The sequence below is a fragment of the Ochotona princeps genome, chromosome 31, assembly GCF_030435755.1.
Source record: "Ochotona princeps isolate mOchPri1 chromosome 31, mOchPri1.hap1, whole genome shotgun sequence".
Taxonomy (NCBI): Eukaryota; Metazoa; Chordata; class Mammalia; order Lagomorpha; family Ochotonidae; genus Ochotona; species Ochotona princeps.
The window spans coordinates 11,028,265-11,046,971 of NC_080862.1; the positions used below are offsets into that span (position 1 = coordinate 11,028,265).

General features: G+C 41.7%; 1 protein-coding gene across 1 annotated transcript in view; it reads left to right on the forward strand.

Annotated features, from left to right (window-relative positions):
- LOC101518722 (histone-arginine methyltransferase CARM1-like) overlaps window positions 1-18,707 on the forward strand; it is a 108,841-nt gene that overhangs the window by 77,190 nt on the left and 12,944 nt on the right. The window contains exons 7-10 of the mRNA XM_058657307.1: window positions 3,340-3,430; window positions 11,909-11,990; window positions 13,110-13,195; window positions 15,801-15,890. Coding sequence (XP_058513290.1) covers window positions 3,340-3,430; window positions 11,909-11,990; window positions 13,110-13,195; window positions 15,801-15,890 — 349 coding nt within the window. The remainder of the gene's footprint in view (window positions 1-3,339; window positions 3,431-11,908; window positions 11,991-13,109; window positions 13,196-15,800; window positions 15,891-18,707) is intronic.

The following is an 18,707-nucleotide window of genomic DNA, read 5'->3' on the forward strand; positions in this document are numbered from 1 at the left end:
TAGTAAGAATTGGGATGGGGCAGGCCAGGCTACAGCGTCTAAGGCAAAGATGAAGAAAGGTGAGGGCAATGCCAAGCTGGGTCGGAGTAACCACTTGCGTGGTCTATGGCTGGAAACAGGCCTGGTTGGGGAAATAAGGGCACACCCTGGTGAGTGTGGGAACCAGAGTGGGAGATGCGTTCTGGTCTGAATATGGCCGCAGTGTCCCTCTGCACAAGTTTGGACTGTGACTGCGTGCACCGAACTGGAATAGACTCCAGCACCAACTGGTGATCTGGAGGACCAAGATAGATGTAGGATGGGCTAAGTCTCTGCCTCAGTCTGAGCCGTGTGTGAGTGGTATCTGGGTGTGGACCAGCCTTGGCTGGGCTGCAACATCCAACAGTAAGATTGGAAATGGGCTGAAGGTCAGTCAGGAAAGGCCACTGTTCCTGCTAGGACAGGAGGTAGACTAAGTAGGGCTGGCCCATAGACCCACCGGTGAGTGTGAGATCTGACATTGGGAAAGGTTCCAATGGAGAAGCTTGGGAAACTCCTTTGTTGGGACACAGTCCCTGCAGGTGAGCACAAAAACCACAATAGGGAGCAGCCCAGACCAGGCCAGGGAATGGTACCCACTGGCATATATTTGGCAAAGATCGGGTGCAGACCAGGTTGAACCAGTTCATATCATCTGCTGGCAAGTCTGAGCACCAGAATGTAGTGTGGTTTGGGCTGGGTTCGTCACAACACATACCAATACACATTACAGCTGGGACTGGATGCTGGCTGGGCTGGACTAGGATGTAATGTCCACCAGTACGAGCTGGAATTGGGAGTAGGCCAGGCTGGGCCAGGCTACAGCACCCAACCAGCACACGTGAGAACCAGGGGTAGTGGGCAAAGCTGGTAGGAGAAATGTGGAGGGCTCTCCTGCTGGACAGCCACTCCCAATGGAGAATGTGAGTTGGGACGGGGCAGACCAGACCAGGCAGGGCAACAACACCTGTGGGCCTCATGTGAGCTAGATCAGGGAAAAGTCAAGCTGGGCTGACTGTTCCTATGGGGCAAGCATAAATCAGAGTGGGTGTGGGTTGGTTGGGCTTTGCCGCAGAATCAGCTAGCAGATTCTGGCACACTGGGGGCTAATTCTGTCAAGTTAAACTGTAGTACCACCTACAGAGTGCAAGGTCTGGGAGTTGGAGTGGGCCCAGTAGGGAAGCAGTGGGTACCTGCCTCTTGGGTTATCACTCCCACTGGAGAGCATGAGCCAGGACTGGGGCAGGCATGGCTAGACAGCACAGCATGCACCAGTATGTGTGTGGGCTGGATAGTGGGACTGATTGGATTTCAGTGCCCATTGACATGTATAAGAGCTGAATGGAACTGACCCAGCAGTTGCAACCACCAGCATATGCATAAACTGACTGGGGCAATAATTAGCTGAACCCTGTATAGGTGTTCACACACAGGAATCATGCCTGGAATCACCTCAGACGAAGCTTCTTTGGAGACCCCTCCAACTGAACTGCTGATCTCAGAACACCAACCATGAAGAGAAGTGCAGGCTCCATGGTCTGATCATGTTGTGCATGTGTCAAAGTTGAGCCTCCTCAGATGCTCAGAGGTGTGCATCATATCTAGGTGTGCCTGGAGGATATGCCAGTCCATCGGAACCTGCAGAGGACACCTGGTACCACAACAGAGGGCAGAGGACAGAACAAATCAGTCATCTACCCCAGCCATGTGTTGGCAGTGAAAATCTGGGCAAATAGAGACTCTAAGGTGGACTATGTCAGCCAGTGGATTCTGGAGAGATTTCATTGTGCTTGGAATCACAAGATTGGCAGCAATTCAGAACTGTTGAACTGTCAAAACCACTTGAGCAGTGCCCTTGGAGCACGCAGCAACATTGGGGACCTGGGATGGGTGGGAGGCTGGGTGGGGTTTCTCCCTTTATCTGCCCCCTTATCCTAGATTCAGAGAAAAAGAGAAAGAGAATGTGGAAACAGTGGTCTTACCCACTTTCCTGTAGCCCTTGACCCTTTGTGCCCTAATCAACCATGCAAAGATTATCAAAATAAAATGATTTAAAAATCTGTTCAGAAACAAGAGACAGGGCTGGAGGCATGATACCAGCAGAATTCCATATACACTATTAAACAGTTACAATGAAAGCAGCTTGCCGATGCAACAAAAATAGACGTGTAGACTATGGAAGATAATAGAAATCCCAGAAATGATCAGTGTAGGCCTGTTGGCTAAGATCAAGTGAAATCCCAGAAATTAATCCACATATCTACAACCAGCTAATTCTTGATAAACAAGATAAAATCAATTTTCAGAGGAAGAACAATCTCTTCAAATTGTGCTAGGAAAATTGGATCTGTGTATGCAGAATTGTGAAACATGACCCCTACCCTACACTGTATACAAAAATAAACTCTTAAGACTCAGTATTATCCCATCAAATTACTGGAGGAAAGCATTGGAAATTACAAGATATTGGCATAGGTAAAAACTTTTGGCAGAGACCCTAGAAACATAGGGGATAAAGGAAAAGTAAATAAACAGGTTACATCAACCTCAGAAGCTTTTGCATTGCAAAGGAAACCCTCAACAAAGACGCAACTGATAGAATGAGAGAAATATTTGCATACTGTGCAACTATTAAAGGATTAATATCCAGGATTGGTAAAGAGCTGAAGAAGCTCAACAACCATGTAACAAACTCTTGGGTTACAAAGTGGGCAAAGGACATGTGACTTTTTTCCACAGGATAAAATTCAAATGGCCAACAGACAAAACAAAAACAAAATGCTCATGAGTATGTGAAGGAAAAGGTTCCCAAATCCACTGTTGATGAGAAATGTAAATCATATGATAGAGTTAGCCTCTTGTTTATTGCACAACAGCTAAGACAGGAAATTAACCCAGGTCTCTGTCACCAGACGACTGGGTCAATGTGGTGTATATACACTATGGAATAATACTCAGTGAACTCAGGTTTTTGCAACAAAATCAATGCAGCTGAAACAATTATAATAAACCAACCCCAAATGATCAGGACTTACAGAAAGGAAAAATGTCAGTAGCTGAAAAAGCAATTCTGAGAACCCAATTGCTTCGCCTTAAGACTCCGCGAACTTTTGTCCTCATGTTACTTTTAATTCTTTTCTCTATCTTGTCATGTTTTGTTGAATGTTGCATGCTTGCTTATAGGCAAAATCGTGGTTGAGCTTGTTTTACAATAATGGAAATGGAGATGAGGAGTGGCAGCAGTCTCTCTCGGCAGGTGAAGACACCCTCAATCAGGAGGTAGTAAATCCAACTCCAGGTCTCTTGTCTCTTGCTCATTAGGAAAGATGTTTCCGACATTCGCCGACATCCACTTGGCTCCCTTTTCTGATGAGCAGCTCTACGCGGAACACTACTCCAGAGCCAACTTTTGGTAATGTCTTTTTTGAAAGATCTTTTCCTTTTCCCTCTGTAGCCTTCAGAATAACCCAGTTTCCAAAATCTTTTGATATCTGGGATCAGATAATAAGGGGATGGGGTTGGAAAATGTGCAGTCCCAGATATTCCTGGACATTGTCAAGTGTTGTTTGTTTTGGATGGGGAGGATAGTGAATAAAATCCCTTGGTCTTTTCTACACACTGGGAGCAAGTATTCCTGAGCCAGGGACAAATCTGGGAACTGCTTAAGCAAAGTCAAATGCTCAAAATGCTATCCCCTGCTGGTAAACATCCTCCTCATGCCTGCTGTTCCTCCTTCCACCTTCCAGAATCTGCTTTTTTGGCTCAGGGCCATGGCTTCTGCTAAAACGTGTAAGTTGCCATACCTCACTATAAATGTGTTGATCGAATCAATCTCTCCGCATATTCTCAGTTCTTTTTGGAGTTTTACTTGGACTTTGGGTTTTGTGTAATTTTACACTGCAAATGTGAACTAATGCAAAAACTCTTGCCAGTTGTAAAGTGTCATTCCTGCTGGAGAATATTTTCTGAGCACTGGTTTTTATAAGGAGAAGGAAGAAAAGAGAATGGTCATGTTGGACTTCTGGATGGAAGGAAAACAAAGAGAGACAGCTAATACTGAGTGCTAAAATTTAACATGTAAGCAACCTTCCAACCCAGAGCTTCACTAAGATTGTTTTTGTGTTTGTTCTTGATAATCTTAGTGAAAACACAGCACCAAGAAGGTGCTTTGGTTTCCTGGATTACAATGTTCTTGGAGGAATAAATAGGATAGGATGGGTATCTGTTTTCATTCTGGCAAAATAAACTTTCCTACCACAACTTGATCCTGGTTCCTGAATTCAATCGTGACTCACTCTGGCTCAAATTATAAGTCTTAAGATTTTTGAGTCACAGAGTTTCCCACAGAGATGAATGGTTTTTTGGAATATACTCGCATGTGTGTTGGATAGGATGGTAGGGAAGGGTAAAGGGCATTGCTTTTGGTGATTAGACTGACCTTGAATGTTTATATGGTAAATGGAGCCTCCCGAGTCACTGGAGGGATGAAAGAATTAGAAGATGGGTGTAGGACAAGCCAACAACTTAGAGGTGACCTCCCAGCTGTACGATCCACTGCTACCATGAGAATATTAATGGTTGCAGAGGAAAGGCCAGGTTTCCATTAACTGTTTGCTGTAAACATGTCTCTCTCTATTCCACTAAAAAAGGAAAATAAAAACCAAAAGTCCAGTCTCCTCTGTAGCTACTTTTCCAGTCATCCATGCCCATATTTCTGCACATTGCTGGACTATTGATCAATTTCCACTTCTTTACCTACAGTTGTGTGAAACAGATCCCCACCCTCCCACCCCCATTTTTCTGCCTTACTGGTCACTTTCTAAACCAGCCCTCCTTCCATTATTGCTTGTCCCCTCAAGTTCCTGATGTTGAGATGTGCCAGAACACATAGTTTTACAATTCTTGGCAACTCGAGTTACTCACTACACCCCTTCCCATAGCTTCCAATACTACATATTTGTTATCGATGGCCAAGTGCATCTCTCTGGCCCAGAGGTGTCCTATGAACTCCGTATTCTCGTAATCAACTTCCTCCTGTGTTTCTCCCCTTGCAAACAGTGACTATGTCCAGACTCAGTGCCTAAGCCCCTCATTCTAACAAAGCTTAATTTATTCATTCTCCTCCCATTTCACTTGATGACAGCTCTTATCCTCCTAATCCACTGGGTTGACTATTTTGAAGGCCTTTTTTGCTTTAGCTCCCATACTCAAACCACTAAAGAAATTATGTTGGATCTACTTTGAAAACACACTCAGAACCTAAAAATTCCACAGTATTCACTGTCCTGTTCGATCTCTTCCGGAGGGAATACTTCATGGTTTCCTAGCCTGGAGATGTTCTCCATAGCCAAAGCCTTGCAATAGACTCCACCCTGTCAGAGTTGGTAACTCCGTTTCCTGTTACCAGTCACATAGACTTTCTTGCTGATGCATAGAGCCTTCAGGCAGGCTCCATTCTCAGGCCTTCGTGTACACTGAGCATCTTATCTGAGAAAGGATACTTTCTCCTCTGTGTTCACATGGTTAATATCTTCGTATCCATAAAGGTTTCATCAAATGCAACCTTCTGGGCTTGGCAGCGTGGCCTAGTGGCTAAGGTCCTCGCCTTGATCCCATGTGGCTGCTGGTTCTAATCCCAGCAGCTCCACTTCCTCTCTATCTCTCCTCCTCTCAGTATATCTGACTTTGTAATAAAAATAAAATAAATCTTTAAAAAAAAATGCAACCTTCTTAGTGAGACCAACTCTGTTTAAACTTGCAGCCATATCATTCCCAGTTCTGTTTTTCTATTCTGTTTTTCCTCCAGTATTACTGCCTCCTGGAACATACATGATGGGTTACTTTGTGATAATCTGCCACCTGTATCCGTCCTGATAGAATGCAAGCACCCAAGGATAAAAATTCTATCAGTTTTCACCGATGTGTCCCAAAACCTAAAACAATATCTATTGTGTAAAAATGATTAATTTAAAACTCCAGCCTGTCATTTCGTTGTGAGTTCATTCTTATATCCTAGGACCCTGATGAAGGTACAATGTATCCTAGGGCCCTAATTAAGGTACAATTAGACATTCATTATTTATGGGCAGTACCAATGACAATGATGAACGGGACATTGACCATCTCAGGTGATCGTAAACAATCAGCTTCTTATGGATGGTTGATTAATGAATTACATCACAAGATCTTATTACAGAAGGCAGAGGTAAGTGTGAAACCATTATGCTAAGGGAAATGAGCCAATCCAAAAAGGTCAGATATCATATGTTTGCTCTAATATTAAGATAATATTATGTCAAATCTAGGGGTATTATATGTGAATCTTACTCAGTGTCACTTCATACTTACCTATACCTTCTGGGAAAATAGCTTTCTTGGAATCTGATATTGATTCCCTATTAACTTCCTTATACTTTCATTTTGTCACTTTGTCCATTTTACATTATTTAAAAGTTTAATTTAATTCTGAAATCCATTAATTAAGATTCCAGAAAGTATCTCCTAAGAATAACGTTGAGATATAAACAATGACGATTCCTAACCATAAAATTTCTTTACGTGATAGGCACCACTAGTAGTGTTGTTGAAAATAATTGGCTCAGGGATTTTATATCAAATCCTATAAAAACAGAATTCTCATATCAAGAAAAATATATGCCTAGGATCAATTAAGAGATTCAACCAATTCTCAAGAAATTTGAGAGTTTCTCCAATTTCTCAATAAATCATTACATATTACAGTTATAGAGCATAAATGCAGGGACAAGCATTATGACACAGTGGCTTACATCTCTGCTTGTGAACCTAATGTTCCATATCACGGGGTCAGTTTGACTCCTGGCTACTCCAGTTCTGATCCAGCTTCCTCCCAATAAGCATAAGAGGATGGCTCAAGTACTTGGGCTTTTGACAGCTGCTGCAGCCATTTGAGGGTAAACCAGTGAGTGAAGATTCTCTCTCTCTCTCTCTCTCTCTCTTTTCCCCCCCCCCCACTTCTACTCTGCCTATCAAAACATGCAGAGACTAGGTGAAAGTGTTGCTTACCACAAAGAGTATTTCCAACTGATGTATTTGAACAATCTATGAGTAGATTTATTTTCTCAGATACAAATGGATTCAAAAGTATAAGCATTTGTTCTGGGTCCTGGGCTTGCTATCTCAGATTGGCTCCATTGTTAGATTTTTCTTAACCTCCCCACAGCAATGTAGTTTCTGGCGAGTACAGCTGGATGGGCTCACAGTTTTGTGTCTATATCTGCTTTGTCACATTTGAACAGAAGTAACAGTAGGCTTGACTGTCGCTGAGTCAGACGCTTAGCATGCAGTCCACAGCAAACCCTTGTCCTGATTGGTTAGAACTGAACTACATGCCCAAAGAGTAAGGACAGTATTCACCCCTAGAATTGTATATTGGGAAGAGTTCTCTCCCAGAGGAAAATCTGATGGTCCTATAACAAGTATAGCACATCCACTATAAAGCAAATAAGAGAAATCATCATTAGGGCTGATATATCCTTCCCTTTGATGTGGATCCAGTTGGTCTAATTCTTAGGCTAATCACGAATATTTAGAAATAGTTGGATGTGACTGTGCATGCTCCATGGATTCTTTTACTGAATCAGACTTTTTTTCCCTACCTTTTATAAAGGAAGACATCTAAATCTTTTCTTTTTAAAGAATCCATTGTACTCCTCTCTGTTTTGTTGGAAAAACTCAGATGTTTACAGATACAAAAAAAAAAAAAAAAACCCTCATAACACATGACAAATGTTCTTCACTGTTTTGCTGGTTTGCACACCAACAGGAGCAGAAACACAATAAGCAGGCATCCTTACACCGATGACACTGTGCACAGCGCTGTGTCTGCCTGCTGATGTAGAAAATTGTGTGAAATAAAAATCATAGGCAGATACTGCTGCCTACTTTTCAGGATGTCTATTACCAAAAAAAACAAAGTCAGGTGTTGCAGAGGATGTACAGAAATCGGAGAGATTGAAAAATGAGTGAGTGGCTATGGGAAATGATATGGGTGGTGCTCCAAGAAGTAAAAAAAAAAAAAAAAAAAAAAAAGAGCAGCCCCATAATTCAGCAATTTATCTGAAACCATTGAAATCAGTGTCTAGAAATGATATTACCATCACTTACGTTCAATATAGCTGTAATCATAATAGCCAAGATGTGGAAAACGCCTACATGTCCATTAGCAGGTGAACAGATACGGAAGAAATCAGTCCTGTCGATAATCTATTCTGTGTTTGGAAAGAAGAAATTCTGTAGTGTGTGACAACAGAGGTGAATATTGAGGACATTGTGCTAAATAAAGTAAACCAATCATAAAAGGACAAATTCTCCACGATCCCACACATATCCAAAATAGTCACTGAGTGTGCTAACATGAGTTACTCTCTTCTCTGTGCTTGGAAGTGTGTGGGAGCAGCTAAGAGGATAGTTGCATTCATTTTGACTACATGTACGGTGCTTCCCAGGTCTGGCATGTAAGATGGTGCTGGAGGGCAGTGGGACTATGCCGAGTGTCCCACATGAAGAATGGCAGAAAGTGGGAATGTGAACACAAGGAAATAAAACTCATGCCTGTTTCTCTTATGTGCTTATAAAGAGACTGTAAGTTAGGCTAGACAACAAAACTCACATATGATGAAAATAATGGGAATGAACCCAAGCTAGCTCACAAGGAGAAAGCTCAGCTTTCTAAGCTTGTGGCAGGCATTTGTCTAGTTAATAAAATATTCATTGCCAAGCATGTATACCATATCAGACTACCTGGCCTTGACACCCCGCTCAAAATCCTGACACAGCTTCCTAATACTACACATCTTGGAAGTAGTGGTGGTACAATTTTTAACTGGGATCTCTGCCACCAATATAGGAAACCTGCACAGAATTCCCTGCCCCAGCCTTTGGTGGCATCTGGGGAGTGGGCGAGTGGATGGAAGTATGTTCTCACAACCCCTTCTCCAAAAAAATGTATTTCTCCATCCCTCCTACCTAAAATGTATCTTAGGAGATTTAGAGAGATGCCAGTTCCAGTTCCTACTTGCATTAAATATTTTATAAGACATTTTATAGTATTCGAGATTTCTAAATATAACAGATAAGAAATATCATCTAAGAGTCCACAGCTCTTGTGTCTGCCCAAGGAATAGTGCCCATTTGCACCATGCTACTTGTAACTGCTGGGTTTTAACTGGCACCCAACAGGGAAAGCAAGTAAGACAAAAGCACTCCTGAGAGTTAAGGTTGTGGTCAGTGAAGAGCGCAGTGTCCAGCTCACCTCCAAGTAGGTTATCTGTGCCCTGGGGTTTCCTCCTCCACCTGCTTGGTGAGTATTCTGCAACAGTTAACATGGTGATGCTCAACCCTGTTTGCACAGTGGAGTCACCTGTTGAGTATATACAGACACTATGGGACTAGGTCAAGATTGAGTCCAGGCATCAACACACAATGAAAGCTTCTCAAAAGATTCGAAAAGACTTTTGGGGCAACCCCAAAACTTCTCTGTCCCTTTCCATCTCAGGCTCTCCCTGCCTATAGCTCTCTTCTTTACCTCCTTGCTCATTCTCCCCTAACCCCTTCCTAGTCCCTGCACCTAGGTAGATTTTTGTAAACTTGGCCAATTCCCCAAGAACATTCTTTTCTTCATTCTGAATTCTGGAAGGATCACTTAAGTTTATGGTTTCAAACATTTTCCTGGAATTAACACAGATCTTACTTTTAGGATCTATACCATCATACACAGGATTCAGCTTTCTGGGCCATCTTGGCTCTGGCCTTTCGGGAAAGGATAAGATTAAGAAACAGTGAAGCTGAAGAAACTTGGGCAAATTATCTTCCACTTGCTCATTGTTCTTATGAAGATAAAACCATGTAGGATGCAAAGTTCTCCAGTTTGTTCATGGATAAATTCAGTCAATAAATATTGGTAGAAAATTTTAGCCCTGATATTATTCTGGGTTCCACATTAAGTGCTTTTTTTCAAACCTGCCTTTAAGGGAGTTAAATTTAAATGTTAAATTAGAACACAAAGCTTGAGGATCTGAAATGGAAATATTTAAGCTGAGTCTTTAAATAGGAAATAACAGGGCAGAAGAGGGCCAGGTATGTTCTAGAACAACAGCAGAGCAATCAAAGGCACACAGGTGGCCAACAGTTCATACCTTGGAGACAAGGTTCTCCCAATAGTTCAGCAGGCTGAGTTTCACTCGCTGTGGAGGACTGGCTGCTGACTTTGGGTCAGGCTTGTCTTCCTCCAGCCTGTGAGGACAGTACAGGCTTTCACACCTGACCTAGAGCTTGATTGTGCCGGATAATCTCATCAGACGGTGCACCAAAGATGATCTTATGAGCACTCAGTTTTTCTTGCTTTGGTTTGCTATCTTTCCTGTAAGTTGGTGGGTATTGGGGTGGGACTGGTGAATTCAGGCTCTACCGGATTCACAGGCTAGACAAGACATACAAGAATGTCTTCCATGCCTTTTTGTGAGAAAGTAGAACTGAAAGATGTTTATTTTGTGGAAAAACAAACGTTGTCAGAAAGTAGAAGTGTATTCTGGTACCAAAAAAATAGAAACCCTTGCCTATTTTCATATTCCATGAACACTTCTGAAGTACCTTGGTACTTCCTTCAGATACCTAATGTTGAAGTTTTTCCATCTCAGATGTAAAAGCTGTGAGTCTTGCCGTGGTTAACCCTGGAAATCTGAATTCTTAAGCGCTCTCAAGTAATGCCATGGCACAGGCAGATTGGAAACTTCCACCCTGGTCCCCGGGCTGATCTGAGAACATGATATCCCAAGTACATAATATTCAGAGAACACCAACCAACACTTACAGGAGAAATAAATGCTGAGCTTTCTTCAAATTGCTTTCATGTATTAACTCATTGATTCTTGCAAGATAAGCTTTTTATAGTACAACTTTGTAAAAACGTCCGTTTATGGTTAATTCCATTGAAGAGCTAAGGAAACTGTGGCACAGAATAAATGTGATTTGTCCAAGTCACACAACTCACCGGTAGAATCATAGCAAGGCTGACATCAAAGTCCCTCTTAGTCCACACCATAGATCACATCTCGAAATGTGAAAGATGATTAGCCCTGCTGGCACAGAGCACTCACTATGCTCCAGGTGTGGACTGAGCTGCTGTAGGTCCATAAAGGTAAGGCACAGCTAGTGGACTGCTGGTGAATTCTTTACACCTGGCTATAGGGAATATGGTTGGGAGTGTGGACAGAGGGCTGCAGTAGAGATATAATTGATGCTGTTTGCCACATGCTCTGGCTCAGCTGTTTCTGATGGCAGGGCTGGGAAGAAGTGGTGCCAATGGGCTGTGTGATGAGCGGCTGTGAGCTGGCTTCAAACCATCCTCATCCCTTGCTCACTTCTGAATCCCTGTCTACTGTCAGCCATCACAGCAGACACCATCAGGAAGACCTAGGCCTGGGGGTGCGGAAGAATGAGAAAGACAAGTCTGGTTAGTTAAGCAGTAGGAGAGTGAGAGACTTTGGAGTTCTTCAAGTGTGGGTTAGAACGCAGTGAGGGCCAAGGAGTTTGCACTTCAGCATTTGGATGGCATGGAGCAAGAGAACAGTTGAGAAACATAAGATCCAATATTTTTTTCCAAAGATGCCCAAGAAATGATTTCTTTAAATGCAAATATTTCTTCCCATCTCTCTGTGTGTGTCTACCTCCCTGCCCCAGGTCAAGTACAGATCTACAGCCTCCCACTCACTGTAACCCAGATACCCTTCACATGTCCCAGTATTTGCTGTAGGACCCAGGAAACAGCCCTGAAGCGTTTCACAGCAGTAGATGCTCAGAGACTCAATCAAGGGACAAACTGCAGAATAATTCTTTGCCCTACCCATTATAGGTACCAAAAATGCTTCTACGGGATCAACCTGTCCAGTCTCCAGGGTGCAGCAGTGGACGAATACTTCAGACAACCTATAATAGTAAGTGCCATTTCTTACGGCTCTTCTTCCATGTGTTCAATTCCCTCACTCCCTGAAGCCCCTGCCATGCACCATGTTGCCAGGCTCCAGGCTTTGCCACCACAGAACATGAGAATTTCTTAGAAAAACAGATTTTAACATCTTCAAGCTATGCTGTCCCAATCAATTAAAAATTTTTTTCTGAAAGTGGGCACTGTTGAAAGTAAGATTTTCTGATTACATTTCAATAATACTCTATTACTCTTGACTTCTTACCCTAAACCCTCATATTCTCATGTTGATTGTGGTTCAAGGCGTTAACAGAAGAGAAAGTGTTGAATAACAGCTTAGAACATAACACTGACTGTTAGCCAAATTTCTATTTCAATTATGGCCCCATCTATCTGCCTAACCCTTTATGTTTATGCTATCTGAACGTCTTCCAGTTGGTTAGTGAAAGGAAACTCAATCTGAACTGGCTTAGACTAAAATGACTTCCCCTCAAAATATTACAAACCTAGAAATGAAACTTCAGAAACCCATTGTAGGAGCTCAGACAATGTTGTCAGGGTTTAGCCTCTATCATTGTATATATCACTTCTGACTTAACTCAGTTCTCAGATGGCATCTCCCCTCATGGTAGCAAGCTCCAATCTATGACCCCTACAATTTTGATTCCCACATGAAAACTGCCGTTCCTTAAGAAGTTAGATAAAAATTCTGTAGGTAGAGCCTGATTATTCAACTTTGGATTGCACATCTCCCTGCGAATCAATTCTTGTTTGCCATGGGGAGAATAATGCAGTGATCAGCCAAGTTGAGCTCACTGGCCACCTATGTCGCTGAAGGTTTATTAAGTTCAGAGAGAACTTCTTCCACAAAACGTAGACAAGATGTTAATCTTCACCCCCAACATGTTGTTAGAGGCATTTGAAGAACAACTGCACTTACTGAAGCAGTTAATAGTAGAGAACTAAGCACTAATGCTTATTATATGCTGAGTGCTCAACACCTGTTGATTGTTTTATTAATATTATTCTGAGGTCACGCCTTCCAATTAGAAACCGCTTGTTGACTTACAATGGCAAGAAAGACACATTGGCTTGAGTTCACTTTAACAACTATGACTTTTTCCCAAAGGATACATTTGATGTTAAGATTTTGATGGCTTCGACGGTCAAATACACAGTCAACTTTCTTAATGCAAAAGAGGAAGATCTACACAGGTTAGTAGACATCAGTGTTGCTCTTGCTGTTGAAAATCTCAATCCTGTGTCGCTGGTTCTCAAACTTCAAACTTTTGCTGCTCACATATCAGAAAGATTTTTGATCAAGGACATATGCCTGAATGGGGTATATCCGTGCAGATTTTACATATTATGAGATACAAATAATGATGTCTCTTTTAAGATTTTTTAAACAGAATTTAGTAATAATGATAACAGCCAAGCTTATGTTAATTTAGCCAGACACTGTTCTGAGCCCTTTATTAAGAGCGATCTTCAGAGTGTAACAGAAAGTGTACATTATGAAAAAGTATGAATAGCTTTTTAAATGATACCTAAGCAAGCTTATCTTTTTAATTCTTTTTTTTTCTACTCAGTTTCGGAGTACCTGCCTACGATAACTCATTTACTAGTCACAGCAGTTCTGTGAAACGGTGCTACTGGTATCTATAGATGAGCAAATGAGGCAGAATGTAATGACACATACATAAGGTCAGACTCAGGGTGTTTGACCTAGGAGTTGAACCTTGTAGAAGACTTTGGATCACTGAGTGCCACCCCGATGAGAGCGTGTATGTGAATGTTCCAGACCAGTGCGTGTGTTAATGCCAGCAGTAAGGTCTGCAGCTTTTGAGTGCTGTGTGTGGTACTGTGCTTGGGGTATGCATGCGCACTCATTTTCAAAGAGGGATCTTTGTGAATACTGATTTCTGTCCTGTGTCCTTTCACTTGAAGAGACTGTCTTCAGAGCTTGTGCCTTGACTTGGTCCTGCCTTCTCGGAGGGTGATAGGAGTCCCCTTTGTGGTGGCCTCTTACTAGCATTTGGGGCGGCCCCTTATTGCTCTTTTCTCCCTGAGAAGATAAATGTTTGTATTTTTTTCCTAGGCGATGCATGTAGCATCCAGCCAGACTGTAAACTGTAGCCATTGGAGAAGCAAAAACAAAAAAATCTATCTTGGGGTTGTGACGTACAAAGCCTGGGTACAGTTAACATAGTTAGAGCAATCTACAGTAACAAAAATAAAGCTCTGTGGTTTATCACAGGTGACTTGCTCTGCCGTGCCATTTATCCACTGCGCACCAGCTTTAGCTCCACCATGCATCCTGCAGACGCTATCTGGCCACTGCAGTAGCTTTGCTTGGAAAAATGCTGACTGCTGGGGGAGAAAAATGGATGATGGTGAAGAATGGCTTAGCAATTAAAGTTTCTGCCTGGGGCCGGCGCAAGTCCCTCGTGTTCACAGTAAACCGGTAGAGCAAATCACCTGGCAATTTCCGAACTCAAGAGGGCAGAGAAATGCTATCCTACCCCCAGCTGTGTAAAAGAACTGACATCTGTGAACAACTGTGGTGACTACCAAAGTTCTGGATAAAAATGATTGCCACTGCATTTGCTGCTCTGGGCTACCTTATGGCTGCTGGAGAATTTAAAAAAGAAATTGTGTTTAGATTGGATTTCCAGAGATGCTGTACACACACTTGCAGGTTGATTCAACAAATGTTTATCAAGACCCCAGTGCATGCCAGGTGCTGTGTTGATGGTCACTCAAGAGCAAAAAGCAATGTAAGTTTCTATTCTTGAAGAGCTTATCATCTACTTCAAAGGAGAGAAAAAGATAAATGGTGGAAGACCAATAAGTTTAATGTAATTGTTATGCACGACAGGAAACTCTAGACATATTGTGGTTGGTGCCAGGTGAAAGATGTTGAGCCCGTTGTTAAGCCCTTTTGGCACGCTATGAATACAGGTAACACGCAGCCTTTGTAAGTCTCTACAGTACTCAATAATAAAACTTCAGAGTGACGCACCTCCAGTAATGGGCCAATGATGTTAGCTTTTGGTTGTCCTATGCTTTAAAGTTGACAAAGCATTGTGATAGACATTTTTCCCTTTTGACCTACCTGAGAATTTAGTAAGGGAAGTAGGAGAGAGATTTTGTCACTTTTCAGCACGAGGGGAGGGTGAGTTTCACACAATTTAAATGACTTTCCAGCTTCTAGATTGTGTGGCATCTTCCCCAATATGCTTTCCAGTCTCACTCATCCCGCGTCTGTCATGCACCATGGCAGTTTCGGCATGAATTCTTGCTCTAGCCTGGTGGGAAGTTAAATTGCCTCTCTGAAAAGTAAATGAACTATGGCCACGACCTTCTGAGCTCAGTGTCCCCACTTGTAATTCACTCTGTTTAAGAAAGAAGTGCTAAGGAGCCTTGCCCTTCAGAACAGCTGTTCAGGGATCTGCCACAGCCCGTTTTGGTGTCTTGAAGAATGATTCTCCCGTGTGTCCCCAGTCAGCCTCCCGCTCGGTAGTCAAGCACAGCTCCGGCTGCCACACTCTCCCTGTGACGTCTGGGTCATCATAGCACCACAGTGCGGTCCTGGCAGGGATAGGAGGATCAAATAGATCATACAGAAGCAAAGTTCCCCAAGTATGCAGCATCCCCCAGACAGGAAGCCCACACTGAACAAGCCAGGCATGCTGCAGGGCGGAAGAGCTGATGAGAACATTCTGTGGACTCTCGCCCTGTTGGCACCAATCTATCTAACAAATCAACAACAGAAGACTAACTCCGGGTGTTTCTTCTTGTTTTTTTTTTCTTGCAGAATAGAAATCCCCTTTAAATTTCAAATTCTGCAGTGTGGCCTCATCCACGGCCTAGCCTTCTGGTTCGATGCAGCCTTTATTGGATCCCAGTACGTACCACTGCCTTCTTTGCCTTGACAACCCACGCTAGTATGTGTAGTCAGTTTTAAGTGTTTAAGAATTCGGTTTCAACAAATACAAATGTATTTCTCTAAGGTTTTTGAAGAAATAAGAGCTGATAGTCCTATTTATTCTGAGGGATGACATTTAAGATGGTTGTTCATTGTGTCATATTCCATCTGACTGTAATACTGTAAAACCTTGCAAGTAAACGGGTTAAGACTTGGAGGACTGAGAAGGCCACCCCCTTGGCCTTCTCCAGAACAGATGTGTAGAGCCCTAAGAATACATCTCTGCTTCTCACATTATCTATTTATGTGTGGGTAATACCTCAAAGCACAATTCCCCCAATTTTGATTCACAGCTTAGAGTCCTTCTTCAACAATAAGGCAGGTGTATACTATGAAGGTGACTTGCATGCTTTTTCCCCATATTGCACGAGCTTAAAAGTTGCAGGGAAGGGCCTGGCACGGTAGAACTATAGCTGAAGTCCTCGCTTGCATGCACCAGAATGCCATATGAGCACCGGTTCTAATCCCAGCAGCCCCACTTGTGGCCTGGGAAAACAGTCGAGGACAACCCAAAGCCTTGGGACCCTGTACCTGTGTGGGAGGCCCAAAAGAGGCTCCAGGTGGCTTCGGATCTCTGGCTTTCAAATAAAATCTTAAAAAAAAAAAATGTTGCAGGGAAAAGAAAAGAACAGCTGTCTGCATGTTAGCTCTCGGTGTTGGGTGTTCCTTGTAGGATCTGCACTGCTCACATGACCCCTAGCCCTGAAAAAGAGAAAAATTATCAACATCATGAAAGAATGTGAAGGCAGAAAACCTCCTAGTAAAATGACAAAATCAAACAGTAGGAATATGAACAGAAAGATGACAGGTCCAAGTTATTACTTATCAATAATAAGCTTGAATGTAAATAGACTAAATTCTCCAGTTAAAAGATATGGACTGGCAAGATGGATTTTTTAAAAGATACAAGAATATGCTGCCTGAGCAGTTCAGAACTGTTGAACTATCCAAACCACTTGAGCAAGATCCTTGGAGCATGCCCCACATCTGGGGCCTGGGGTGGGTGGTAGACTGTGTGGGGCTTCTCCCTTAAAATCCCCTTTTACATCAGATATATTAAGGAAACAATACGGAGCTAATTGTTTTGCCCATCTTCCTGTAGTGCTTGAACCTTTTTACCCTAATTATGTCAAGATTGTCAAAAAATAAATTAATTAAAAAACTATTCAAAACACTTAATCTATGAATTTGAGCTATAAGATCAGTTAAATTGATTAACTAATAGATTAACCACATCCTAGAATAAGTTGATTAATATCATGTCTTAAATTAAAATGGGAGGATGCTATCAAACTATCTGTATGACACATGAGATAGACCTATATATCTAATAAAACTGAAATTATTACAACCAAAAAAAAGAATACGCTGCCTGAAAGAAACACACTTCCACAATAAAGAACAAACTAAACCTCAGATTACTAGCAGGAAGAAAGTAACAAAAATAAGAGAAAAATAAATATCATGGACAATTTTTTTTAAAATATTTAAAAGAGCAATAAAGTGAACACTTAAACAATATCGATAAACCCTTGGTGCAACTACCGAGGAGAAAATAAGGATAACTCATTAACAAAAGCAGAGAAGTATGAGGAGAAGAAACAAGTGAGACACAGAAATACAAGGAATGATTAGAAATTATTTCAAAAACCTCCATGCCAACAGACTAGAAAACCTAGAAGAAATGTATGTTTCTGGATACATACAGTTCACCCAAATTGAACCACATAGTTCCAATGCTTAATTCTACCATCCTATGGAGGGAGAAGTAATTTAAATTCTTTTTAAAAACTTGTTTTTATTTGAAAAGCAAATTTACACACTTCAATAGGATGCTGGTGCTTACAGGTAGTGAGTGAACCAGTTGAGTCGTTTCTTCTGCCCCAACAATATCCGCTTTCTCCACTCTTACTCAACATAGTACTAGAAATATTAGCAAAATTTGTTAGCAGGAAGGGAAAAAGACATCAAAAGCAAAAAAGAAGAAGTCAAATTGTTCACGCTCCCAGATGACATGACATTAGCGTGGGAAAACCTACACACCGCACCAAAAAGCTGTTAGAATTCATAAACCAACTCAGTAAAAGTTGCAGGTTACAAAATAAACATATCCCCCAAAAAGTGACTTTTATATGTAAGTAGTGAAGTCACTGAAAGAGAAATCAAAACGAAATCCCATTCATAATAGTTCCATTAAAATGTTTAGGAATAAACTCAACCAAGAATTGACAATTATCAAACACTGATTACAAAAATCATTAAGGAAACGACAAACATGGAGCTATTCCATGCTCATGGATTGGAAGAACCAATATTGTTAGAATACCTATATCCCAATGATAATACCAATGACATTCTGTAAAGAATTTGAAAAAAAAAAGAATTTTGAAACTTGTGTGGGATGAGAGAAAACCCAGAACTGCCAAAGGAATTTTATGGCAAAAAAGTCAGGAAGCATCACAATACTGTACTTAAAATAATACTATAAAACTATAGTAATTAAAACAAGATGTCCTGGTGTGAAAACCAACATATAGATCAATGGGAGAGACCAGAAATTACTCCACATATGTGTTTTCCTATGGTTTAAGTTGTTAATTATTTCTAACAAGTTCGATAGAGAACACAGATACAGTTCCAAGAATATAATGATATTTCCTTATTCCCCTGACTCCTTTCCTCTCCATTTTCTTCCTAAGCAGCTGCTTAGGGAGGCTGCACCTGAGCCCAACTGCA